The sequence below is a fragment of the Apteryx rowi genome, unplaced genomic scaffold, assembly GCF_003343035.1.
Source record: "Apteryx rowi isolate R43461 unplaced genomic scaffold, aptRow1 scaffold_324, whole genome shotgun sequence".
NCBI lineage: Eukaryota > Metazoa > Chordata > Aves > Apterygiformes > Apterygidae > Apteryx > Apteryx rowi.
In genome coordinates this window covers 12,117-38,614 of record NW_020449686.1, presented here as the reverse complement: position 1 = coordinate 38,614, position 26,498 = coordinate 12,117, and the positions used below count along the sequence as shown (strand labels likewise).

At 47.4% G+C, this 26,498-nt stretch overlaps 1 protein-coding gene across 5 annotated transcripts in view; it reads left to right on the top strand.

Annotated features, from left to right (window-relative positions):
- Window positions 1-25,618, top strand: part of BCAS3 (BCAS3, microtubule associated cell migration factor) — a 385,039-nt gene extending 359,421 nt beyond the window's left edge. For 2 of the 5 annotated variants that reach the window (XM_026071331.1, XM_026071350.1), the window contains 3 exons: window positions 665-832; window positions 8,187-8,252; window positions 24,588-25,618. In XM_026071331.1, the coding sequence (XP_025927116.1) occupies window positions 665-832; window positions 8,187-8,252; window positions 24,588-24,736 (383 nt within the window). In that variant the 3' untranslated portion in view covers window positions 24,737-25,618. Of the gene's footprint in view, window positions 1-664; window positions 880-8,186; window positions 8,253-24,587 lie in introns of all 5 variants that reach the window. The other 3 variants (XM_026071334.1, XM_026071332.1, XM_026071333.1) reach the window with 3 other exon arrangements.
- The last annotated feature ends 880 nt before the right edge of the window (window positions 25,619-26,498 follow it).

Below are 26,498 nucleotides of genomic sequence, written 5' to 3'. Positions count from 1 at the left end.
ACTGTGCAGGAACACAGAAAATCCACATATAACCTAGACTGAAAGAAAGGCTCACTTTTTTTATTCTGTAGGCATATTTAAAACACAATATAAAAAGCAAGCAATCCGTTCCTCAGCAATGTATCACACTGCTGGACTTTGCTACACAAGAATGTGACAGGGACAGTAACTCAAGTCTGACCATTAGCAAAGATGAAGTGACTTGGCTGTTTCCATTGTCCGAGATGAGAAGGGAGAAGAGTGTGAAAGAGCAACCCAGCGAAAGACAAGTCAACTTCAGGATGTCTAGGATGTACTTAATAACATATATGCAATTTTAAAACAGTACAGCTCCTGATTCTGTTGTTGTTTGCGTCGGTGTCATTAGGTTGATTTCAGTGGTGCTACTCCTGATTCTCACTAGTGTGAGAACAGAATTGGATCTGTATTTTTAATTTAACGCTTTTGCTTACAACTGCTTGGTGGAGCAGTTCAGCTCTTAGGGCTCTGCTTGCTCCTACTGTGCTATTAACATCAACATTTGAATTAATGTGCTGAAATTAGCTTTTCAGGAACTCAAAATGCAAGGGCTTCTTTCTTTCAAATGAACCATTGCAATAAATTATATATGTGGAAGAAGTTCGGTCCTGAGGTCTACCAGACGTCTCCCGTTTGTTTGTTAAAGGTGCCTTTGACCGGAGCGTGACCTTGCTGGAGGTGTGTGGGAGCTGGCCCGAGAACTTCGGTCTCCGCCACATGTCTTCCATGGAGCACACTGAAGAGGGCCTTCGAGAACGCCTGGCTGATGCGATGTGCGAATCTCCCAGCAGGGACATAGTGGGATCAGGAACAGGTACAAAGAAGAGGTGTGATCAGAGATCACATACATCTCACCCAATGGTGATTTTTTTTTTTTAACTAGTTAAAGTTTTGCTTCCCCTTTTCTCAGCCTGCTTCCTCTGTGATTGATTAACTTCTCTGGGGGTCTCCCCTTGTGTGAGAGAGATCACATATAAAAAGAAAATGTTGGTAGATCACATAGGTGTAGTCTGAGAAGCCTCAAGTAACTTGAAGAAAAATACTGACATTTGAAGCTTCCTTACTGTATTGCTCTGATAAGGGCTCTCCTCCCCCCCTGCCAGCTCAAGAGCACCCTAGTCTTTGTGCAGATTTCTGCCCATGCCCACACTGTTCAAAACAGCATCATCATCACGCACATCCTGATTTTGTGTTCTAAATAGAGCCACTGTGAAGTGCTGGTTCTGTAATCCAAATTAATCCATCTTCATCAGTGTCCATTATATTGATAAATTATATCATCTGTTTAAATAAATGGAATGGCACGTCAGAGATTATGCTGCTCAGAAGGGGCCCAGTGGTAGGAAACGTTCAGAAATGTTAAAGTGCAGTTATTGTGGTTTAATTGTCTCCATTAATTTTGACTTGTTTTTAAAAATACTGTCTAGTAAAAGGGCTAGATCCATCTTTGATCCACTCACCATTTGTGTTGTGACCAGCAGCTGATAGTAATGGTAGCTTCTAACATCAGTTGCCAACTCACTTATCACTGTTCTGGCAGGTTGCCTAGGAAGAAAAAAAAGAGCAAGCTTTAGCAGTAATGTATGGGTATGCCAACCTATTGACATTACAGAAAGGCTTCAGAGAGTGGAAGCTGTCTCTTCCTTGTCAGCTGTTGCCCTCATGTATTGCTGAGGGGTTGTATAGCGTGGAGCTCTCCCTACTCTTCACTGCTCCAGCTGGAGATGACTCGAGGGCTCTCCCATCAGGGCTTGTCACCCTCGCTTAGCAGATGAGTCACTATTGAGCGTGTAACCCACGGCAGGCCATCATACTGCTGCTACCTCCCACAGTTTGGGGGAGGAGGAGGCTGAGAATAAGCAGTCAGAGTTTAAGCTCCTGTATGTAGGTACCAAGCTGCTGAGCAGTACAGAAGCACCTTTCATATCCCCAACTTCTGTTCTTTCAGCCTGTCTGTCCTCTGATTTGCGAGTGCTGAACAAAGATGGACTCAAGGGACGGTTTAAGATTTGGTTGTTGACAGAAGCAGGTTGGCTGAACATTAAGTATGGGTCACAGTTACAGATCTGGTGCTAATTCTTACCATCTTGTTACCTTGGACAAGACGCTTAACCTGCCTGTGACTCAGGTGCTCCATCACTGCAATAAGGATAGAGATGCCTCATATTGGTGGTGTGGAGTTTAATCAGGTCATGTTTTCAAAGCCCTGTGAGGATGGAAAAATGGGCTGTGAAGATGGAAAAACATCCATCCATCCAAAAACCATTTTGTTACTTATTGACTCACAGTGTGGTCAGAATGAACTTTGGGGTGATGTCCACTTCCAAGTGATGGGTCAGCACCTCCCAGGCTGTGTACTTTAGGGGAGATGTCAGGGGGATACCCTCTCTGAAAGCTAAAGCCATCTAAACACACCAGGATAAGGCAACTGAATGCCCCAAAGACTTTGTATTGTATTATATTGTAAACCAGAAACTTCATCAGAGACAGAGGTCTAGATTTGCCTTCCATTTGCACCAGTACAACCTCGCTGATATCAGTGAGTGCCAGCTTCTTTGGCATAAGATTAGGTTCCCAATAGTCAAGGTCCATCAGTATAAAGACAAAACAGAGCTGTTTAGAAAAAGATGCCATCACTGAGCTAAAGTTCTTCCAGAGAGAAGATTTCCCCCAGATCTTTGACTCCAGATACATAATGTTCATAGGGAGTGTAAAAGATGAACCATTTCAAAGTAGCAAACGTAAGCATCATCGTGCAGTAGTGAGTAACATGAGCATTAACCCAGCTCACCTAATCCTGCTCCCCTACTGTCACTATTATGCTCTGTGTTTTTCTGCCTATCGTAGGATTCTCGCTATCACTAACATTTTATTCTCAGAATTTGGGCATGTGATGATTTGATGCAGCAGAGAAAACCTATTGATTGGGCTGTGAACTCCCATGCCCTTTCTACTTTCATCCTCTAACTACTCTTGAACTGTTCTTCTTACCAGATGGCTATAAAAAGTACTATGCTGCTCGGATGATACCTGGAAAGCACCACTTGCCTAGGAGGTGGACGAGCACTAGTTACAACACGGGTGGTTCCACTCGAGGCAGGCTGCCAGCCAGCCGTTTGTCAGTGTGGATCGCATTAAAGCACTAGCAGCTGGCTGCTGGTTAGTAAATAAAAATAGATAAGTTTGGAGGTACATTACCCCTGCTTCAAAGATGAGGTGTCTTTGTTAGCTCCTAATAAGTAGGATTGTTTTAACTTCCCCCAAACATCTTAACCAACTTAGGCTGAACTGAATGGATCTTTGAAAAATGCAAAGTTTTCTAGCCTGGCTTTTCCTTCCTTGGAGCCTTTTCTGCCCACTCACCTCAATGAAATGATAGTAAAGACCTCAGCAGAGGAGGACACCATAAATTTGCTTGTTGATAGTTGGTCTCTATTGGTACTGGTTCCCAACACAGTATTTGTATTTCTGCATTGGGCTCAGAATTACATAATTTATAAACCTCCCTCTACTACCCCTAAAATGACTTATTTTAAGTTGAAGTTATGCATGCCTTTAACACTTGTTTGTGCTCTTTGAATTCTCTTCAGACAGTGCTTAAACACATTTTACAGAAATTTAATGAAACCTACAAAGTCTCACTTGAACTGAAGCATAAAATAACAAAAATTTTTAGTGCTGAATGTGAATATATGTGCCTGCATGGTGCTCAGGTCCACTACGTGGACAAAGAAAAAACGGGAAGTAAGATGGACAGTGAGACATTACCAAGTGCTCAACTGGTCCTGACACACACTTAAGGGCAAGAGATAAATAGATTCTTTTAATGCCTTAACTGTTAGGACATAGCTGGCACATAGATTTATATAGTATTCAGGGCTGATACGCTACAGTAGTGCAGAGGAAACGCAGGTTCATAATACACAGACCTTTTGGGGAAGCAGATATTAACAGTTTTTCTCTGTTTTTACCTACAATTTTCACTGAAAGCAGTGTTAGCAATGCATCACTGGTTCTGCAGTCCTAGCTCCTGTCCATCACAGAGAGCACCGTGAGGTGCTCTATAGGAAACACCCAACTAGAGGACATTAAAACCATGAGGAACAATCCTGCATTTGCAGGGAAGTGGAGTCAGATGGCCTAACGGGTCTTTTCTGTCTGTGACTCCGGCTAGCTGCCAAGGGCTGTCGGACAGTGGACGGGAGAAGAACCAGGTCTGGAAAATGACCCCCCAAAAATCTACTTTGCTTGTGACCTAAATGATAACTCCAGTCATACAGCTAGTTGAGTTGATTGGGAAACCAGCTATTCTCCTTGTTATCCAATTATCCAGACAACCCATGTCTATCTTAAGTGGAGTCTGCTGTACATAAGCTGTCAGCCTAGATACACATTTAATTCCAAAGAAGGCGTAAATTGGCAAAGATGCAAAAAGATGTTTTTGCTGTTTCAGTTGCTGTCAAACTCTAACAGAAAAAAAAATTGAAGGTCTACTCACAAAACGTTAGTGGTCAGTGACCTCTTTTGCTTGCAAAGCTTTGTTTTCCAGCAGCCACAATATTTACATTTGCAATATAGTTTCTAAGTATGTGCTGTGGCTTCACATCGCATTCTCAAAAAAAAGAAAAAAAAGCTAATATTTTGATTTATGAAACTGTGCTTCCAGGAAACAAATTTCTTTGACAATATTCTGCTCAAACTTGTCATACAAAAATTGCCAGCCTGGGTTAGAGTTCTTTCCTTCCAAATTATTGTAATGAGTAAATCCTCTGATTTATGTAGTCCTTCAATAAGTACAGTTCTTAAGCTTCCAAATGCATTTTGGTCATCTCTAGGCATAAAATTGAAAATTAGTCTGTAATATGAGACCAAGCCTTTACAGTGCGGTTGATGGTCTGTGCTCAAATGTAACCGAGGAAGACTATTTCTGTGACAAGTCCGTGTTTCTGTGCAGTAAGAGTTAAATACGCTGAATCCCGTGAGACAGCTGCCCCTTGCGCTCTCTCCCCTTCACCTCCGGGCTGCGGAGGGCGTCAGAAATCACGATGCTCATGCGGTTGGGTTCTCTAGAGGTAAATCATGGGGGGGTCCATGTATATCCCAGGTATCCAGATTCTTTAGGCCCCCAGTCGTGTCCATTAGGATGTAGGCTGGCTCGAAAGAAAACCAGTGGGCCTGTAATGCAGTCCCGTAACAGAGGCTACTAACTGCAGGAGAGCAGAAGTGAGCATGAACTGGCACTGCTGGGCGTCTGCCGCGCTAGGAGGGAACGTATGCCCAGCGCCAGGGAGTTCACCCCAGCTCTTCCTTCCTCCTTTGGCACAAAAGGTTTAATGTATATTAAATCTAGGCACATTTCTGCTGTAGACTTTCATGACTTAACCAAACAAGTACCATTCTTTACGTCTTTACATAGATAGCACGGTGCCAGGGGGTACATTTATTGCTTAGAGGACTAACACAAAACACAGGTTTCCAAGGGAGAATTGTGAATTTATAAAATAAATAAGTATAAAGTAAATGAGACTCTTAAATGAAATTTCAAGGGTTTTTAAGAGTCACCATTTTTTCAAGCGCTTGAATGAGAAGAGCATGCATTTGCTGTTATTATTTTAACATGTTTTTATTAGCTATTTCTCACATGCAAAATAAATAAGTATTCCATTAATTTTGTCAGGATAGGCAGTGCTGCAAACTTCCCTAGTAACATATGTGATGCTGCCACTGTCAGACCCCTGGTTCTGCTGCTAGATCGGTGGAGTGCTGTAGGAGTCAATGCGACTTTAGAGATGCAGAGCCTGGCTTACTGTTTTACTCAGTTTGTGGTTCCAGTTCATGCCTGTCTGCTGTGTCTTCTCTGTTACAATTTGTTTGGCTGCCTGAATGTTGTAGTTGTATCTAATTTATTTTGACAAAGAATACCCAAATCCACATTTCTGCAATGTTTTACAAGTGTTGGAACTGTTCCATGGTCATATAAGAGTAAGATTTTTCTTTGTGGGCACATATCCTTTTTTTTAATTCATCATGAAATTCAGTACCTTGTGTTAGCTCAGTTTACACGTCAGTTTATGGAGCAAAATAGCATTTTTCTCTACCAATCCTGTATCAGGAATACATTGAACTTCCACTGAAAACCTGTATTAAAACATTGCAGAACATCCCCCCAGTTTTGCACCTTAGAAGCAGTGCCAGTAGTTCTGCAGAGGGAAAGATTTAAGTATGGCACCAACATGGTCAAGAAAACCCACAAGATTTGAAGATTTATTACAGAATTTAAAGGGAGGTAGTTTAAGCCCATTATAATGTGAGCAGAGTTTCAGTAAAAAAGAAACAGCATGTCTCATTTTTTTTCAAAATTCCTGCAAAACTCCAACTCTGTCAACTACCAGCTTTGGAAAGTTAGTGAGAGAAGAGGTGAGGCGCAGAAGCAGCAGAGCTGTGCACAGCCCCTGTCAGAAATGCTCTGGACTCCTCCTGAATTTCACGAACAAACTCGTAGTGTGATGAATGAAGCTCATATTTTGAAACAAACTCTTTAATGTGATTAATGGAATTGAAGTAAGTGGAGCTAATTCGATGTGCTGGTGGAGACCAGCCCCTACTACAACGTGGCTCTGCATTGCAGGACAGCTTGGAAGCTGACCTCCCTCCGAAGCCACACGCTGCATCTGGCTCTCAGATGCTTACAGTGGCCTCAACCAAACTCAGGGCTTGACACCTTTAAGCTTTGCAAGGGGAAGTTTTTGAAATCTTTATGTGAAATTTGTGGCCTGGGTCTAGATCTGAAGTTCATGACAAGAAGTGAAGTCACAAGCTTTATTGCATGCCTGGTTCAGGTCAGAAGGTATTCATCTGCCTGAAAGGAGGAAGGAATGATCCCTCTGATCCCGGCACAGGAAAAACCTTCTGATGCTGGGTTTTTTCCAAAAGAGAAAACGCCTGTCATCAGAAGCTGTGTTCAGAGATGAGCAGCCACTGGTACAGAAAAATATCTGTACATTTAGTTTCAAGAATAGGATTAGCCCGCTACAGAGTTAGAGCTTGAATCAGTACCTTTCCTTCCTTCCCTCTTTCTTTCCTTCCTCTTCCTTTTAATTTTACTAAGATAATTCCCCCCCCCTCAGTTTGCCTTAATTCTAACTGGGACATGGGATGCAGGAATGCAGCAACACAGAACAATTGATTTTCCCTCTGAAGAGCATTTCTGCAAAAAGGTTTCTGCATAGGTTCAATGCCGAATCAGCTTGGGCAGCAAACGCCCTGGCATATCAAATAGCACCGATGCTAAAAGCAGCCTTTGAACTTTTGGAATATTCATCCCGGGGTCAGAGATTAAATTACCCCCTCAAATAAGTCTCAGAGCTCAATGCAGTTCTTCTTACAAAAGGCTTATTACAATGAGACTCTTTTAAAAGAAATGAAATTTCAAGGGTCTTTAAGAGCCACCATTTTTTAAAGTGCCGAATGAGAAGAGCATGCATTGCCCCGTGTTATTTTAACCTGTTCTTATTAGTGATTTCTCGCATGCAACACGCAGCAGTGTAGCTCCTCGAGGCACTTTGGTAGCGCTCCCTGGGGACGCGGGGCAGCGACGGGCAGCGACGGGCGGCGATAGCGCCCGCTGAGCCCGCGCCCCGACGCGTGCTGCCCGCCGCAGACCGACAGCTACGACGGGCCGCCCCGTCGCGGAGCCGTCCAGGGCCAACAAGCACTTTTTTAACTCTAATTATTTCCCAGGCCACCAAATCTTGGCTATTGTCCCCTTGTCACCCTGGGCCGGGGAAGGCGTCGGAGCACGGCGCAGCCCTGCCAAGCGGGTCGCCTCCTCCTCGGCCCTTCGGGGTGACGCGCAGAGCGCCAAAGCCAGTGCCGGGATTTTTTTGGTGGAGTTTCTCCTAGGTCAGGCATTATTAAGGGGGGTTGGATGAATGCTGATACTACAAATGTTTCTGGTGTGAACTGAGGTTCCTGGTTTGTAGAAAAAGTCTCTGGACGTCTCTAAAGAGAGTGCTGATACCAAGAGCCAACTCTGACTCTCTACATTTGATAAGAATTTGGTCAACTGCATTTATTTATAATCAGTTTTGGTTTGGGGAGATTCCTTTTAATTTTCTTATTATTAAACCAAGGCTTTTTTTTTAAGAAATATTTTATTTTTGATACAGACACAGCCGGTGAAGTAGCGGTAAAAAACATCACCCCAAAGAGGCACATGGCTTTGAAATGTTTTGGTATGTAACATAACTGTATTGTTATCAGGTCTTTACTTTTGCACAAAGAATATTTCTCCTAGTTTTAAAAGGAATCCCTTTGTCCGATTTCACGGGGTTACATACATAGTGTGGCCGTAGAGGAACAAAACAAAAAAATACCCGAGTGTTTCAAATCATTTCACAAATAACATTGTTCTATTTCTCTCTTTAAATGAACAAGAGTTTCTTTGATTTTTTTTTAAGTCAAATTTAGGATTCTGCTGTTCAGAGCAGAGAGGTCACAAGGCCCTAATGTATTTAGCATTGACTGCCCTCTCTTGTAGTGCGTCTATTAGTCAGTAATTTGATTTGTACCTATTCATTTGCAGTCCCTGCAGGAGCTCTGAGCTGGCCCCAAGTATAATTGGTGCTGTCTCTATTTTTACATCATTAGATTAGCCCCGACTCCTGGCCACTTGTTGTCTGCGCTTGTCTGTCCATTTATACAACCTAATGTAACACAAAATTCATTACTGATCACATTACTTTCAACTCTGAAGCCAGTTTTGTGATAAACATTTTCTTAACCCTTTCTTGCCAGTACACAGACCTCGGGGATAAATGCACTTTCCCTTTGCAGGAAAAATCAATATCATAATAAAACAAAGTGCAGTCACATTTCTAGATTTGTCATTCCTCCTGGAGAAAGAAATGGGAAAAAACATATGTGAGATGACTAAATGATGTCTGCATCCAGGCATCGCAGGCTGGTGGATGTGAAATGTGCTCAGCGGTGTCCTTTCTGCTGGAATATAAAGAAGTGACACAAGATAGGGCCAGCACTCAATTTGAAACTTAATTTCTTACTCGTTGTTCTGCAAGTGTTTTAGCTCTTCTGTGCAGGCTGTAATCAGGTTATGACATTATTGGAACTGGACATTTTTCTTCCAGTGCTTTGTCTCCAAGTAGTTAACAGAGAAACAATTCCCTTTCTCCTTAGAGATTTGTTATTGTGTTGGATTTTGTTTGTTATTTTTTTCCCTAATGATCAAGCAAATTAATTCTGCTACTGCAATCCTCCAGCACTTCCCAGGAAAATGTAAAGCTCCGTTCTGTCGGGCTTGGCTTTGCTCACGTTTGATTGTTTCACTGAGTACCCTGTAAAGCATTAAGCTTTTTTGCATCGCTGGGGCTTTTGCTATTGATTTCAGTGGGAACAAGAAGAGCGCCATGGTAAGTATTCATTTAGGCCTGATTCTGCAAAGGGCTGAGCATCTTTACAGCTCCTTGGTTTGCAGTATCAAGCCCATGAAGTGATTCTTGCTGCTCAAGGCATGTGTTTTGGTACACACAAAAGCTGTTGATTTTTAACAGTTTTCTAAAGTAATTTTCTGTTTGTACAGCTTGTCTTGGAAATCTGTTATTTGGGGTTTTCTAAATGTTTGAAAACATTTCCTCGTGTTTATTAAATCTTCCCTTTTAAAGTCAAAGATATGAAGAATGCCCCACGCAGCCCGATCCCACACTGAGCAGGGGGCAGGAGACTAGACAGCCGTATAGGACTTTTCCAGCTCTAATTTCTGTATTTGCCCTGTTATTCCTTTTAGGAGTCTGTGCATGATATTTTGATGTAGGAGGTAACTTACTTTATGGCAAGCGTATATTTCTTAGTAAGAGCCCTCATCTGCAAGCGTTTGAAACAGGACTGCTATTTTTACAGCTGTTTTGTGAGCCAAAGCCTGTTTCAGCTGCTGAGGGGACGGCAGAGTACAGACAAGACGGTTCCGCTTTCTCCTCGCAAATGCAGCAGGCCCAGAGACCCTTTCAGCGGGGGGCTGGGGGAATTTGGCTGATTTTTGCGGGAGTGCTCCTAGGTGCAACCATCAGTTGGTGCCCGGGGCTTGCTCCCAAAGCCTGGCTTGGCGCGGGAAGACGCGAGGTCTCCGGTCGGCTCTGCTGCTCCCTTGCTTTGCGCTGTGGCCTCTCTCTCTCTGCCTCAGTTTTGCATCTGGACAGTGGAGATACCAGAGTGGTCGGAAAATCACCGTACAGTGTTTTGGGACCCTCATATTAAGGGCGAGTCGGGTGGTGCCCTGGGGTGTGCTGTGCCTCTGGGGCGGGAGGTGGGCAACAGCTGCCGGCGCGGCGCCAGCCGCTCCGACCCCGGCTCTCTCCGGCGTGGGTTGCTGGGCTGACACCGCCGCTTGCATATGCGAGCGCTCGCCGTACGCCGCAGGTCTGCTCTGCATCTCGCATTACCTCTCCACAAGTTTGGGCCTTTCTTTATCTGAAAGCTACGTGCGGCCAATTTGCAGACTCCCCTTCGTGCCCTGGTAGAGCATTAGCATCACACTGATGTCACGGGCGTCTTCTCTTCCCTGGGTCTGAGCGGAAGATAGCCAAAGCTATTGCAGAGCAGAGCGCTCATGAAGTATGCATGGCCTCATTAGGGGAGACAGGGGAGAAGGCTAGAGAATGGAAACCCATTTATGCAATAAATTGTTAAGTAGCCAAACTGTTAAATGAACGCTTCTTATTAGAGAGATACAATGAAGTATGAGTCACCAAACAACAAAATACACATTAACACAGCAAAACTCTCATCAATAAATGGAAAGTCAAAAGCTAAAACAATTATAGTGCAGCAGTGTGAGCCAAGCCTTTGGCCCTGCCGCTTTGGCTCCTCTCGGCCGCAGAGGCCCCTCTTGCGCTGCTAGCTCTGCTCCCCAGGGCTCCAGCGCCGGGAAACGCTGCGGAGAGGCAGGAGCACCCTGATGGGCTGCTAAAGTGCCATCGAAGCCACCTACGCCAGAGCAGAGCAGCACTCCAAAGGCCATCTTCCATCTGTTCAGATGCCACATTGTTTTCTAACACAGTGCTGTAGTCTGCAGTCTTGTCTGCTACAAAGCCGTCACCTCTCATCACCCCTGTACCTTTCTCTAAAAGAATATCAGACAAATAGCAGCCTGATTTTTCTGATAATTTAGCCCTGCTATCCGAGCTGCAGTCTAAGAGCATCAGGGCTTTGGACCCGCATCCTTGTTTAACAGCTCTGCTGTTGGCTATCTGATGCGTGGAGCGTATCTAGTGGAGATGGTCAGGCAGAAAGCGGAATGGGGGAGAGACAACAAGGGAAAAAGGAGAAAAAAACAAAGGCGATCTGCGCGCCGGGAGGCTCTCGCTTATCGCTGCTGCTGCTGCTTCTTGGAGTGCTGCCAGCAGGGCAAGGCTTGGTGTCTGCAGCCAGGAGGAAGCAGTGCTGTGGCCGGGTCCTAGGGGTGCCGGGTGCGGGTAGTTCTCCTTGAAGTACATATCGTAATTTGTGGTATGAAAATATCATCTCTCCCTCTATTCCTAGCCTACTGTCTCCCCACCATGGATAATATATAAAACAGTAGACTTTGATTCATTAACATTTATGGGAAAATGTTAATATTAAACTGTAAGTGAAAAGCCCTATCTTATTGAATTCTTCTGCTGTGTTATTGGGAGCCTAATTACATTTTGCATTTAAATAAAAACCAGATGATGTTCAGGACAGTCAGGCAAGCATTCTGTAAGTGAGAATTTATCTTGCGATCTGGGTAAACAATGTCTCATCATTTAACAGTTATTATAAATAATGGGTTTTTAAGCACTTTGCTGGGAGTTCATATTGGCTCCACGCGGGTTGCACTAAGAGAGAGAGAATTTCAGTGACATCTTCCAGGCATCCGGTGAGGAGAAATCATATCCTGAGCTCACTTCTCAAGCTGCAGCAGTTTTTATCTTACTCTGTTATTGCTGAATATTGTATGCACAATCTGTTGGCAGAAAGCTAATAGTAAGAAAAATTAGAAATCATTTGGAAGCATTTTGCAAGTGGAAAAACCATCTATGCTACTGTCCCAGCAGAAGGGAGACATGGTTTGGGCTGTTGCAGAATTCCACTTAAGTGGTTTTAGAAAGAAACCTCCAAAGGCATGTTCTTTCTGTAAAAATGTTGCTATGTAAAAGTTGTCTGTTCTTTCACGAAGAACAAAAAAGATGTTGAGGTGAAAGGTATAGACAAAAAGGTAGAAGTAGACTGGCTGCGTTTTTCTATGTTTTTGCTGGTGCCCTCTTAAATGACATCGTTGGTTATTACATACTTGGTAACGCATGCGCTCATTTAGAAAAAAGATAAAAACTTCTAAAAAATGTAAATAGCATTTCCCCCACTTCTGCTGTTTGTTTATATTCTGCATTTCTTTCATTTCAGACAAGGTGGTTTTGCTCTTGTTGCTCGCTGGCTGTTAGTCTGTGCTCCGCGGCGCTCGGGCATTAGCAGATTCTGGTTTGCAGAGTTTTCTCCAAGACAGTTCCCATCATAGCGAGCGTGTGCAGCTTCCTTATGCTCTGAATGTGCTCTGTCCCATGTCCCAGTGATGAAGGAATTAGTTTTCCGTGCCGATAGAAACAGGTAGTAACAACCATTCACTGTTGGGGAAAAATACAGAATTTTGCAGTGTCTAGCCCTGGCTGATGGCAGCCGCTTACTGAAACTCCGCTAAGCCATCGTGCTGAGAAAATGGCTGTTTCCAGGAAGCAAATTGTTTGCTGCCTTTTTCTGTGAGAGGCATTTTATCCCATTTTCCAAGAATACCCCCACAGCTAAAAATTGTCTTTTTTTTTCCGGTATTTATTTGTTATTTCCTTGGTCAGTGACTTTCTCAATATCTGCCCAAAACATGAACTCTGTGTTTACATCAAAAGCGGATGGTGTTGTGAAAGGCAAAGGGTCAGCATCGCTTCCCTGGCTGTTCCCAGAGCAGTTTTGGTGGGAAGGCCGGAGGCGGGAAGGTGCCGGCGGGCCGCGCAGCCGGGCCAAGCCCCATCGCTCCGCCGGACCCAGCCAGCAGCGCGGCGTGCAGCGCGGTGCCGTGGGCAGCTACAGCCAGCAAGCGCCCCGCGGAGCTGCCCTCGGTGAGCGGCTGCTCCGGGGCGGAAACGGCGGCAGCATCCTGAGCGGCTACCGGTAACGCCAAGCGCCTCGTCCGCGTGCGGGGAGCCGGCAGCAGCCTCCTGCTGCATGCGAGGCGGCGTGCTCGGAGCTTTTCCCCTTGCTGCGTGTTACTTTTCCGATTCCTTCCTCGGCCGGAGCAGAGCATTCCCAGCCCTGGGATCTCCCGCCTCTTGTCGAGGCTGCTGCGCACATGCCTCGCTGAGCAGCTCTTCCCCTTGGGCTCGCAGACACGGAGGCCGGCTTGTCAAGTGGAAATGATGTTTGGAGGAGATAATCAAAAGACAAATTAACCTAGTAGCCTTCCTCCCTGATCGGCAGCCACAGAGGCAGCCGTGGACGGGGTGCATGGTGCAAGGACAGCCCCATAGCTGAGCTCTGAACACACTTGTTTGCCTGCACTTAGGGCCAGTTTTATCAGCACGCTTTAAAAAAGAATCTTCAGATTATATTTGACAGTATTCTGCCCTCACTTGGTTGGCTTACCGCTTGGAAGTGTGGCTCACATCAAAACGTGAGCGAAAGTCTGCAGAAAAATGCAACATGAAGAGCAGGTAGTTATATTAACTCTACTGCCAGATGCCCAAATACAAAGCTGAATCCGAACAGCTTGAGATGATTTAACTTGGTTTTTACGTGGGATGGGGCTGCAGGAATGCCTCGCTTTGCTAATAGGTTTGCCACCTTTCACACAAGAGTTCTCCTCTGCTGCACACTTTTCCATGGTGTGCAGCTCATTCCCACATTTGATGGTGTTTTTAATAGGGTAACTAAAAAGGCAAAATATATTAGAATCACTACTTGAACAATTTTTAAACTACAATGTTTTAAAAGTGAAAATGCCCAGTCTACTTTCAATAGCTGTCCTCTGGTTTCATGAGAACAAATGCAAACTATCGTGCTGAGCAACCCCATTAACAAAATGCCATATTAAGCTTCAGATGCCACTTTTATTGAGGCTTTTTCATATTTATGTCTAACTTAAGAATTTGGAGCTATATAAATAAGACAGTGTATTAAGATCCTCAAGCAGTCCTGTGAGTGAGTCCACAAGGTTGACCTGTTGTTTCTCCAGGCACAGTTTATACTCAGTCTAGGTAGAGACTTGATTTTAAGAGCTTTGAGTGCTTCTTAAAATTAGGTCTGCATTCAGAAAATTGATCTGCTTGAAGCAGCAATGTCAACGTAATCTTTAAAATAATTGACTGAATTGACCAAATCAGTTCACTTTGGAACTAGAATTATTTGGATGTGTTTGGAGTTTCTCAAAGACACTAGAACCAGCACTGGGGAAATTAAAGGAGAAAACCTCTTCTCATGAGATTTCCACCTGAGCTGTTCAGATTCAAGAGGCTGGAACCAGTTCGATTAGCAGGCGAGGCTGGATCCTTGGTGACATGTTGTGCGGCTGCACGCGCTTCGGCGAAACTCTCTGATTTGGACCAGCTGAGCATCTGCTCCCCCCAAACTTTTAACTTTTCCTTTGAATCAAACCCAAATTCCAGTCCATTCTAGCTTCCTCCTCAGCATCAATCTGTGCCAGGAAGACAGCCCAGCGTCTATCAGTAGCTTTCCTCACTGTCCAGAAAGGCCACTTTGTGTCAGAAGTACTAGAAGCTGTGCCAGAATTACTTTGCTTTGTAATACTATCCTTTTAAAATGAACTCAGCAATACATTTTTGTCAGGCACACGTAAGCCTGCCCACACATATGCGCAGATGCACACATAGGCACACGTGGAAAGCACAGAAGTTGTCCTCCTCATGAGTTATATGTTGCCTTGTTTTCCTAAATGAGGATTATTAAGGGGATCCAATAACCTAGGCAACATCACAAGAGGGGGAAAAAACTAGGTCTTAGACATGAAAGAAATTGCTGAAGTTTTGAGGTTTAGGCATGTCTGAAATCCCTCATTCAGCATATCAGTGAAATGCTGCCCAGACCGTGAGGTAATCACCATATTTGTTATTTTGACATTCAAGCAGCTTTTCTGTACCCAGCTTTTTCGCTAGGACCGCTCAGTTGAGCATGGGAGAGCAAGCGGGCTTCACCTCGGCACCCCTGGAGCGCCGCGGGCCGTCGCGCTCGCGCGCCGCAGGGCTGGTACAGCCGTCTGCGAGGCACGATCCAGGTCCCCGAGGTCCTGAGCACCCTCGGCTCCTGTTGAAGGTCACGGGAAGGGGAAGCCTCGGAAGCAGGTTGTGGGGTGTGGGCCTGGCCGCGCAGAGACGTGGTGGCTGCAAGGGTAGGGCTAGGGTTAGGCTGCACGCCTCCACCAAACCTCCGGGCCGGAGCCAGAGCCCGTGAGTGCAGGACGCTAAGCAGGAGGCTGGTAGGTGTCCGAACACGTGGATTGCCTTTGACTTTGTATTTTCCTCCGCGGAGGCAGAGGCTGACAGAGGGGTCACTGTTGAGCAATCCGAGACACTCCCATAACCCTGGGAATGAGAGACCAAACCCAGGAATTTTAATACAGTGTTTTCTCTATAAATGCTTTTGGTCTGATACACACAGATGTGCTGCTTGCGTAACTGAAGATACAAGATAATTCTGCCTAAATACATTAAAAAATGTGTATACACACTGGCTCACACAGGAAAGTGTGTGTTACGTATAAGGCACATTATAGGATTTATGGTAGCAGCATACTGAAGCTCTCAAGATGGGGTAGGAGGGAATTCCTTTAAACCAAAACAACCCGTATCTGCATATTCATTTTAAAAACTCTTCTGGAAACCTTGCATAAGGAGTTAGTAGGTTTACATTATGTTTATAGGCTGGAGAAATCTATTTTCTATAACCATTGGACTGTTCTAGTTTTTGATATTTCACATACTGACTAAAATAGGCAACTCATCCTTCTGAAGTGCCATTTATGCAGGAAAACATCCTAAACCTCTTTACAAAAATATACAGCTCTAGGAAACTTGAGATTATTTTTTAAAAGCACTGCAGTCATTGTGAAAGTGCCTATCATGAAGAATATTGTCTCTCTAAATGCTAGTCCTTTATCTAGTGCACTTTTAACCTTCCATAAAATGTTCAGAGTCAAGTCTGGCTAGATGCCAAAGTCTTGGGTCTCATACTCTATGGAATCAAGTGGTATGGAGCTTTTTGGTTTCTCTTTTTAAAGGAAACACAACTTCTTTTTTGTAGACAAAAGTCTTTAAAAGTTCATGCATGAGAATGTTTTGTCCGTATCTCAACAATCTCTTCGTGCTTGAAGTAAATCCAGACTTTTCTGTAAGTTCAGATGTCCCCTCGATTTTATAAGTGTTAGTTGTTTGGCATCTTAGCATTGAAATAAGGCACTAGAGGTGAAACCTGCGGTCTCCGAGGGGTTCCGATGTTCAGAAGGCTCAGTCTTCGTTCCCTTGGTTGCGCCATGCCTTCTCCGCCTCCCCATCTCGTTGCGAGATCCTGCCACCTTTTTTCCAACATGCCAGGTCTCATCTCCAAGTGCATCGCGTTAAAGAACTCTATGCGGATTCAGCATTAGAGTTATTGTAAGATAATTTGACAGTAACTAATATTTTACATAGGCCACTGAATTCTGGTTTTGGAGAAGTTGTTCGGGCAGTGTTTGCAAGTCTTTTTTACTTTGAAAATTTAATGGAGCTGCTTCTGTGGGGTCTCAACATCTTTCAGGTTGCAGCACAATGAAACCGTTTTAATAAGGAGGTTGATTTTCAGTGGTCAAATGCCGTAGTATTACGTTTCCTCTTTTGAATGTAGTTTAAGTTCTCTTTTTTTCCAAACTGCTGGTTTGAAAAAAAAGAAAAAAAAAAGTCTTTCTTAGGAGCAGTTCTGTCACGGCTGCCCGAAGCATCGCGGGACATCCATCCCTGCTGGCTGCCTCCGCGGTTTGCCGAGTGCTGGGGGAGTCGGCGCAGGCGAGCAGCCTCCGCCCTGGGCAGTGGCAGAGGGCAGGTTTAGCCGACTTTTCACCGTTCTAATAATCTGGTTCTCCCAATTAGTAAAGCACTATAAAGTAGCTGTTGGGGGGGGTCCCGCGGCTGACTGATGTTAGCAGTAACTGTTCTTACGGTAATAGAGCCAGAAGTGTGCAGCTGAGTTTGGGATGTTGTCTAAACACTGGAAGACGGAGAGCTTAGGTTTAAAAGCGCGCGTCACCGTAAAGGGGAGCGGAAGCGGCGCTCCGGGGCGGGCGGGCGCGCGATCCTCCGCGGCAGCACGGCCCGCGCCATTCAGCGGCAATCAGTAAAATAAAAATGTTTAACTAATCCTTTCACTAGGGAGCGTTGTGTAAATTACAAACAGTTTAAGAGATCCTCAAGACTTCCATTGTGTTAGCAGAAATTGCCTTTTAGTGTGCGCTTTGCACAGGATCCTTTTGAATGAGAATCCAGATGGCAGAAGCTGCATAATTATTATTCATTACAGTTAATAAGTAACACTTGGAAGCCCCCGTCAGCTATGCAAGTCCCCTGTAATAGGCATTGTACAAATATAGAGTAAAAAAATAGTCCTTGCCACAGCGTGTTTTACAATTTCGGTTAAAGACAGGAAGGTATGAAGTACCCTTGCATTTGTCTGTCTAAGAGCACAGGCCAGGCTGTCATTTTGAAAAGTGCGTCTGCAGGGAGTCTTCTCATTTCTCTTAAAAATGAAAGAAATTATCCTTCATTTTAAAAGGAGGCTCTAATTTTGGCCTTTTAACTGTTCATTCAAAAACTGCTCGTGGCGGTGGAGACGTGCGAACCAGCTCAGCGGTTTTGCTAAGCAGCACCTTGTCTCTCTGACCCCACCGCGGAGCAAGGACCAGCCTTGCGTCCCGGTTGCGTGACGGCAGCGCGTCCAGCCCTGCGGCTCGCGCTGAGCCCGGAGAGACGGTTGCAGCGAGTGATGGAAGTGAAACCAGGGAGGCCCCGGCCCTCGTGGCCATTCCCCCGCTTCCTGCATTCCTCCTTGTTAATTGTATAATTCCTAATGAATCTTCAGCTGTCCGATAGGCTTTCTGATGCGTGCTTCTCCTGACGCTTCCTTCCCGCCCCTCCCCGGCTTCATGCCTTGCCAGAGACCTCGTTCCTTTAAAAATGCCATCCTTAAAAAATCAGAAGTACTCAGCCCAGAAAAAGGAAAAGGGAACTTGACATTAGTTGAGCTTGAAAGGCTTGGTGCTGTGAAAAGTGACTGACGTGTGAAAAGAGGCTACAATTAGTTCTTTCCCCGAGCGCTCTCCCATTCAGCGCAGGGTCACTCCTCCAGCGAGCTGGGCTTTGAGCGTAATGTGTTGTGACAGTTCGAGATGATGAAGAATAATTCTTGTATTCAGAGCTGCTGCTGCTTCCCCGCTAGCCCGACACATCAGGCTGGCTGTCGCTGTATCGTTTATCCCGGCCCCGTCTCGGCCGTGCCGTGCAGGGCTTGGTGCAGTTCTCAGCAGGTAAGGGAAAGGGTCAGCGCTTTCAGCAAGTGATTTTTGAGGATATTTTGAAACTGTGCTTAACAGCCTGTTGTAGGGGAAGGCAAACAGAGAGAAAGGAAAAACCATTAGGAGAAATAATGCACTGGAGATGAGACTTTTGAGTAGACATAAAGGAGATACCATGGCTTCAAGTGGACCACTACGCAGAGAGCACCAATAAGAAAGGCAGCATAATTTATGAGTGTTCCGGGCAAAAGAGGGCTATATAGATTTTCTTCGGGCATTGAATTAATGTGCCACATAAAATGGTTTCACATTTAAGCTTGGCAGGGCTTTGTACCTTTCTAGATTTGATGTAGTCCTTTGACAGTTCCTGGAGCTTTTTGGAGTGGAATATAGAGCAGGCGCGCGCGGACTGGGGCCGGACGGGCTTCTCGGGCTCTGCCGCCTACCTGGAGATCGCAGGCTTTGCCGCCGCAGCTCCTCCCTCTGTCCTCCCCGCTTTGGTAGCGAACTTCGTGAGAACAGAGCATGACTTCAGGGGCAGAACAAGGGACACAAGTGTGAGGCTCCAGCACGGTGTTTAGAAACTTTAACAGAAAGCAACGTTGCATGTGAGGCTTTTTCAGTTTCTCCCTCATGCAACAAATGCGGCCTGTCATAGGCACGGGAGGAAGCAGGGGACGGCGGCTGGTCCCGGCTCCTGGCGGCCGTGTGCAAAGTAAGGCCAAACGGAGGGTGACCGCCGTTTGCTTTGCAATGCGTTCGAGCTTCCAGTGCTTTCTGAATAACACTTGAGTTACCGAGCGCGCCGGGCGCTGGGGGAGAGGGCCTGCCCCTCTGCGTGGGCTGGGCGAGCTCACCCTGTGCTGATCGGCAAGCAGCGGTGCACGGACAGCAGGACGGATAGGACGATGGGACTGGAAAAAGGCTGGTCCACAGAGGGAGCCACGAGGCCGGAGCGATCGTTACCACAGGGTCATGTCTGCCGTGCTGCAGAGCTCGCAGTCCCGCGAGCGGCACCTCCCTGCAGGGCCAGGCCAGCTCAGGGTTGTCCCAACGTGGCAGGGATGGAGAGGTGACTTCGTTCAGGTGGGAGATGAGGGCCCAGGTCACCGAAGGGGCCTGTGAGCACTGATGTCTGGTTTGTATGGCCATCACCAAGGGGCCGGACCACCAGAAACTGCCTGCGCAGCCCCTTGCCAAGCATCCGGCCCCGGGGAGGTGCCCCGGATTGGGGTGCCTGGGCCGTTCGTCACTTCGGCACGTGCTTGTCTGGGCAAACTCAGAGTGCGTGCTGGCGCCGCTTGTCTGAGCGGGGGGAGAACCTCACCTGCCCGTAGCCCCTGTGGGCAGCTGGTGGCCGTGGTCCTGCCAGCCCTGCTCTGCGAGCCCAGGCACTGCCTGGGCCTCCAGTGCTGCCAGATGTGCATGGCTGGGATGGTCCTGCCAGCCCTGCTCTGCAAGCCCGGGCACTGCCTGGGCCTCCAATGCGGCCAGATGTGCACAGCTGGGATGGTCCCACAGTCCTGCCAGCCTTGCTCTGCGAGCACAGGCACTGCCAGGTCTCTGATGCTGCCAGATGTGCACAGCTGGGATGGTCCTGCCAGCCCTGCACTGTGAGCCTGGGCACTGCCAGGTCTCTGACACTGCCAGATGTGCACGGCTGGGATGGGTTTTATTGCTGCAGCTTTCAACGCAGCAGAAGGCACATGTGCCCTGAAAATCACTATTATTCTGGGACCCTCGATTATGCTGGCGGTGCCTATTACTGTTACCATCAAAAGTGCAGACAGGACTATTCCTCGTCTCCCCTGAAATGACTTTCTCCTCATCACTTCAGCAGATGTTCCTGCTCTTTTCTCTTTTTTCCTGTCTTTTTTTTAGAGCAGCTAGAACTTTGTGAGTCGTTTCCTCTGGGGACAAGGGCAGGTTTTAGTATTTACATTTCCAGTATTAGCATTTATTTGTATTTGTGTTTGTTTTTCACGGGCTTTGGAATGCCTCGGGGAGCCATTTATGGGGCCAAAATAATGCAAGTGCTGGTCTTCTCACAGTATTTCATTTCCTTGATAGTGGAAATACTACAAGAAGAGCAGGTCTCATGTTATTTTGACCCCATAAATAGCTCCCAGAGGCCCCTTTCTTCCTTCTCCCACCCACTCCCCCCCCCCAAAATCAAATATTTAGGTTTCTGCAAAGCCTGACTTCTCAACCCTGGTTATCTTGCTTCAGCAGAAGCAAATTGCAGTTATTACAAAATAGCCAGAGAGTCTATAAGGCAGAATGGGTTTTATATGATGCACAATTTGTTGGCTACTGTACAAGTTCATTAAAGTGTATCATAAGAGGTTGTTTTACTGGTACATTTAAGGAAGTTAATACATCTCGACAGTATATGCATGGGGGAATGCAGATACAATAACCCTCAGACAGGCTGGGGCCAAGTCCATTCCTGGCGCAACTCCACCGAAGCAAACGCAATCGCTCGCAGGATGGATTTGTCCTGCTCTATTTGAGCAGCGCTGAGCCGGTGATCCCACGCAGCCGCCGCCGCCGCACAACCGCCCGAGCTGCCTTGCCTCTCGCGGGCGGACCCTTTCTTGTGCTTGCGTTTTTTATTTTTGAGTTTATCCCCCTGGTGTGGGACATCAGTGGTCTAACGGGTTGTATGACACGTTCCTTTTAGGCCTGGGAGCTGTTTCACCTTCCAGCTGTGTAGGGTAGAGCTGTTTCTAAGGGGTCTGCTGCTGTTGTCCCAGCAATAGCCTGTACTGCCTGTTTCTGGGAGTTTGCCTCTTTTGTCACCCAAAAGCCCCAGTCGTCTGCGGTGGCAGGTGGGCACGTGTCAGGTCTATCCAGGACTTGGGTCTATCAGAAATCGGCCCCCAGCATGAAGCTTTTGTGCACTTGCCTCTGAAATGCCCTTGGTCTGTGGGGAAGGTCTGAAGGAAAGGGTAACAGTTTGTACTGTTGGATTTTTTAAAAATGAGGTAGCTGGACGACATGGACTGATTCTGGGGAATCCAGGAAAGCGCTGGACGTGGTCCTCTAGCCCTCTAATGTGGACGGGGTCACACTCGCAGTGCAGGTAGTCTCTGGAGGCCGTGTAATGCCTAATTCCCTGTCTGCCGCGGCCTCGCCGCTGCGGAGCGACCCAGCTGCGCGGAGCAAGAGCCGGGGCCGGGGAGGGCAAGAGCCTCATTTCCTCCCTGCAGCCCTGCTTTCTCCTGCAGCCTGCAGGAGTTTTACAGCGGTTTCTTAGGTATCAAAATACATCGCTCTTCTGCCGTGCCGTGTAATTGGTTCCAGAACGAGCGTATTCTCCGTGCGGAGCTGCGAGTGAGCGCTCGGATGCGTCGGTGGAGAGGAACGTGTGCGTCGGCCACGCGCGGAGTTGGGGCGGCAGCTCGCGGACGCGGGCGGCTCCCCGGCTTCACGGAGCGGGCTCTCCGCGGGCTGCCGGTGGCGGGCTGCCGCCCCGTTCCCGTGGGGCCTCTGCTTCTGTTTTAACCTCTCTTTCGTCCCTACCCATTCCTAATTAAATGGCCGCGTTTGCCTGACAGCAGCGAGGAGAGCTCGCGGGAGCGGCGGCTGCCGGGGACGGGGATGGGGACGGCGCTCGCCCGACAGGAGGGGACCCCGGCCTCGCCGCTTTTGGGCTCGGGGCCCACGGCGCTGCCTCGCCGATGCTTTCGCCGTCGGGTCGCTGCGGCTGGCATCAGTGTCGGCAGTGCCACCCCCTGGCAGCGCGGCGCACTCGGGCCGCCGCCACCGAGGCCCCCAGCGCCTCGCGTAATCGCTCACAGCCCCGCGCAGCAGCCTGGGGAAAGCAAGCTGCAAAGAAAAAAAAAAACAAACAAAAAAATCCCGGCAGCACGTAGGAGCCCAGACAAGCCCCAGGACGGGAGGCAGGACGGCAGCGTCCCCGGGAAAGGGCCGGGCGCCGGCAGCGCGGCCCGCGGGCGGGAGCAGCGGCTCGGAGCCCCCCGCACGCGCAGGGAAGCACGCGCCCCTCTCCCGCTCCTCCTCCCTCTCCTCTTTTGTTACGGTTACTGAAAACACAACATTTGCCCGAAAATCAATTATAGCTTAAAAAGAGAGAGAGGGAGGGCGAGCGAGAAGTAACCTCGTCAGGAGTTCAGGAGCCTTAATGATGTTTGACTGGGGCCGGAGCGCGTCCTGCCTTGCTGGGGACGGCCGCGCCGCGAGTGAGAGCTCTGACGTGAGACGCTTAACCAAAGCCAGCTGTGCGCCGAGCGAGATAAAAGCACCAAATCAGACAGGATAAGCACAGTATTAGTGTGGGATACGCCACTCATTTCTGATTTAAATTACTGTTTTTACTTCCTGAACTCATGGGAGAGTAAGGATGTGAGGAAAATGGAGAGGTTTATACGTGGACATTCCTTAACGAAATACCGGCAAGAAATCGTGATTAATACAGCTGAGGTCAGTGTCGTTGCTTCTTAGAGGTTGACTGGCTTCCTGCAGATTTGTTTTCCATGCACCCAGCGCAGATTACCTGCACTGCAAGTCCCTGCCGTGATCCCGTCTTGCATTTCCGAGCCCTCCTTTGCTGGGGTGCAAATTCGGTGGCCGTTGGCCTTTCCGTGCCCAGGTAGCTAGCAGGAATTGTGCAGTTTTCTGAGGACACCCGAGTGAGATGCTTTTTAGTGAAGAACTGACTCTGTGTTTTGCCCTGTACTTCATGTATAGTTCTGGCCTTATCCTGGAGTCCTGCTGCAGCAGAGGGACTGTCATGATGTTTATACGGAGCAAAAACCCCAGTGTGAGCGGGAGGCCTGCAAACGGCAGCGATACAGTGATATTCAGCAGCGAGGGAAACAAGGACCGCTCGCCTGGCTCCTGAAGGGTGTTGCTTGCTTCCTCAGCTGTCCTCGTGGCAGCAGAAAGCACGCGGCGCTTGCTCCGTGCCGGGCACGCGCGACGCCCCCGCCGAACCTGCTTGTCCCCTTCCCCCAAATAGGGCCTGCGCAGGAGCGGGGTGCCGGAGCTGCGCTTCGGCTGCACATCGCGACTCGCCAGAATATTTCGTGTAGCCTGTCAGTGAGTGTCTGCGAGAGGGCTGGCGGCGTGTCCGCGCGGCTCTGCCTAATCTCGCCGCTGCATGCCGCCGCTGAGTGCCGGCGGGCTGACGCTGCCCAGCCGTGCTGCCTGCGCGCTGCCACTGAGTCAACTGCCGGGTTCAAGTGGCTCCCAGAGAGGCCGCGGCCAGCAGGGATATTCGGCGCACACACAAATTCTAGTGTTTCGAGATTAGGAAGCAGTAAAGGCTTCGGGAGGTCAGCAAGGGGAGGAATGATGTGATGGCTCGGTGCATGCGACTGCGAGAGGCAAGGCCACGACTGGGTCCGCTTTCTCTTTTGCTTTGCGGCACAGCGGCCTGGCACATGGGAAAGGTGATATTTTCTCTGTGCCTCAGAAAAGCAGAGCTATTTGCGTCCATTTATGCAGCACAGAGGGCTGTGGGAAGTCCCTGGTTTTCGCCAGGCGTCGGAGTGCGCTGCTCGGGCGCCGTTGCTGCGCTTCGCTGGTGACTGGTGCTGCTGCCGCTTTCCCTTCGCAGCTCGCCCGCCGCAGCGGCGGAGCTGTTGGGAGAGGTGTTTCCGCGTTTGCAACTGTGCATGTTGCCCCCCGCTCCGTTCAGCCGCGAGCACCCCAACTGCTGAGTCCCGACACGTCACGAATCAATGGTCTCAACCCCCAGGAAAGGATTACTCTGCCAGGCAGTGTTTCACATCTTCATACAGCCCCGTTGCTGTTCGGACTGAAATACAAGCCCAGCGAAGAGGTAGAAACGGGAGCGGGGATGCCTCTGGAGTGATTCGTCAAATCACCCAGGAAAAGATGGATGACAAGCAAATGTAACATTAGAGCAATGATACAATAAGCAGATTTGTCAATAAAGTGGCTTTCTAATGGCGCTCTTGGTTCTTTTATCTGAAACACTAACCAGGGCCTGTTTTCTCTCTCATTTCAGAGCTTCAGCGAGAGGGAAGCATAGAGACGCTGAGTAACAGCTCGGGTTCCACCAGCGGAAGTATTCCACGCAATTTTGATGGTTACAGATCACCCCTCCCGACTAACGAAAACCAGCCTCTCAGCCTTTTCCCCACAGGATTCCCTTAAATTAGTCAGACATACAAGGAGAGATCAAGACAGGGTAACAAACTGTCTCTCCACCTAAACAGTCTCGATATGCGTCTCACCCACCAGTTAGCTGCCGTGCTGGATGGTTCTTGTTACCCTGATAAATATTGACGACTCTTCCACGTAAACCTTCCTGAAACATGTTCACAAAATCTTGACTTTGTTTTCCTGTGCAATATGAAGAGACTCCGTCTTCGATCCTGATAGCTCTGTGGCTTCTTTTTTGCTGTGTTCAGGAAGAGATGTTAGAGGAGAAATATTTCTAAGCCATTTTTGGTTAAGCACATGGTTTCACAACCATTATCTGCTTTTCGTGTTAAAAGATAAAGGGAATCTCCGTAACTTAGTGGTGCGAGCGCCAGCCAGGAACTCTAGCCGTTTGCAAAAGTGCCGAGCATTAAAGAATGAACTGGAGAGAGTGGGAACTCAAGGACTTTCTGTGGACGGGGGTGATAAGGTTATTCCTTCATGGTTGCATCTCCCTGCTGCCCTCCTTCCCTGCTGATATTCATCAATGCCAGGAGTATTACAAATGGAAAAGTTTCTTTTTGTTCTTCGGAAGAATTATCTCTATTGCTCCAGTTTTATTCTAGTCATGTATTTTAGAAATATACTTAATTGACTAACTGCAGTCACCAATTTCTCATATTTGGTTATAAAAGTTGTTCGCTGGAACGCTGATATCTGTCCAGAAATGCATGTGTCATTGAATAAATCTAAGTTAAACAAGAAACTGCTTAAATGTCAATGTTCATGGAGTGTTACTAGGCTTGATGTGTGCTTCATATATCTTCCTGTACCAAAGACTATGTGCATCTTTACTAATTTGAGGGCTTTAATTAAAGCCATCAGTGGATGTTACTCAGCCAGTCTAGTTTGTTTTTGCATCCTTGTTTTCTCATACCCTTGTGCAAGGACAAAATTTTTTAACAAAAAAAAAATTAAATGAGGTTCCTTGCACCAACTTAGCACCTATGAAAATCAGCATCTATGTCTGTGTTTTGGTGTCTTACTTCTGGGCCTTGTGTGACAATTACAGCCAGAGTTTTTTGCAGGCTGATTTTTTTTTTCTTTAAAGTAATTGCTTAGAATATAAAACTCATGTTGGTGGGGTGTGCTTGTCTGCTAGACCCAGGGAAGAATGAGCCAGGCTTGGATCTTTCATTTGTCTCTTTAAGCCTAGCAGTGCGAAGAGGATCATGACTATAGATGTGTATGTATGTATGTGTATATATAAAGTTGTAACTTCAGTGTTCCTGAGACACAGTATCCAGAAAACATGGAATATGGACAGAAGGAATCCTGATAGCTCCTTTGAATCACTTCCATTTTATGTGCTGGTGCCTCCTTGTGAAACAGTGGGTCAGATTTTTGCCTGCCGTGAGTTGGCACAGCCAAGGGACACGCGCTGCTTGTATTGGTTGAGTCTGGTTGCTCGTCCCACGGAGCTTAGCTGATTTACGTGAGCGGAGAGCCAGGCACCCTCTCACAGCAGAGGCGCCCACCTACATCCATTGCATTACAGGATCACACGTAAAAGCCTTGCAGAACCCCTGTAACGTGCTGAACCCATGTAACGTACTGGCTGTGCACAGTAAATACGTGTGCTGCACAACTCTCTTGATAAAATACTGATGGCCTCACACATAGCAACCACAGAAATTTCTCTATCTCAGCCAACTTGTGTTGAGAAGCAGAAACTGAGATGAGGCTATCAACTTATGACATTTCCTTCCCACTA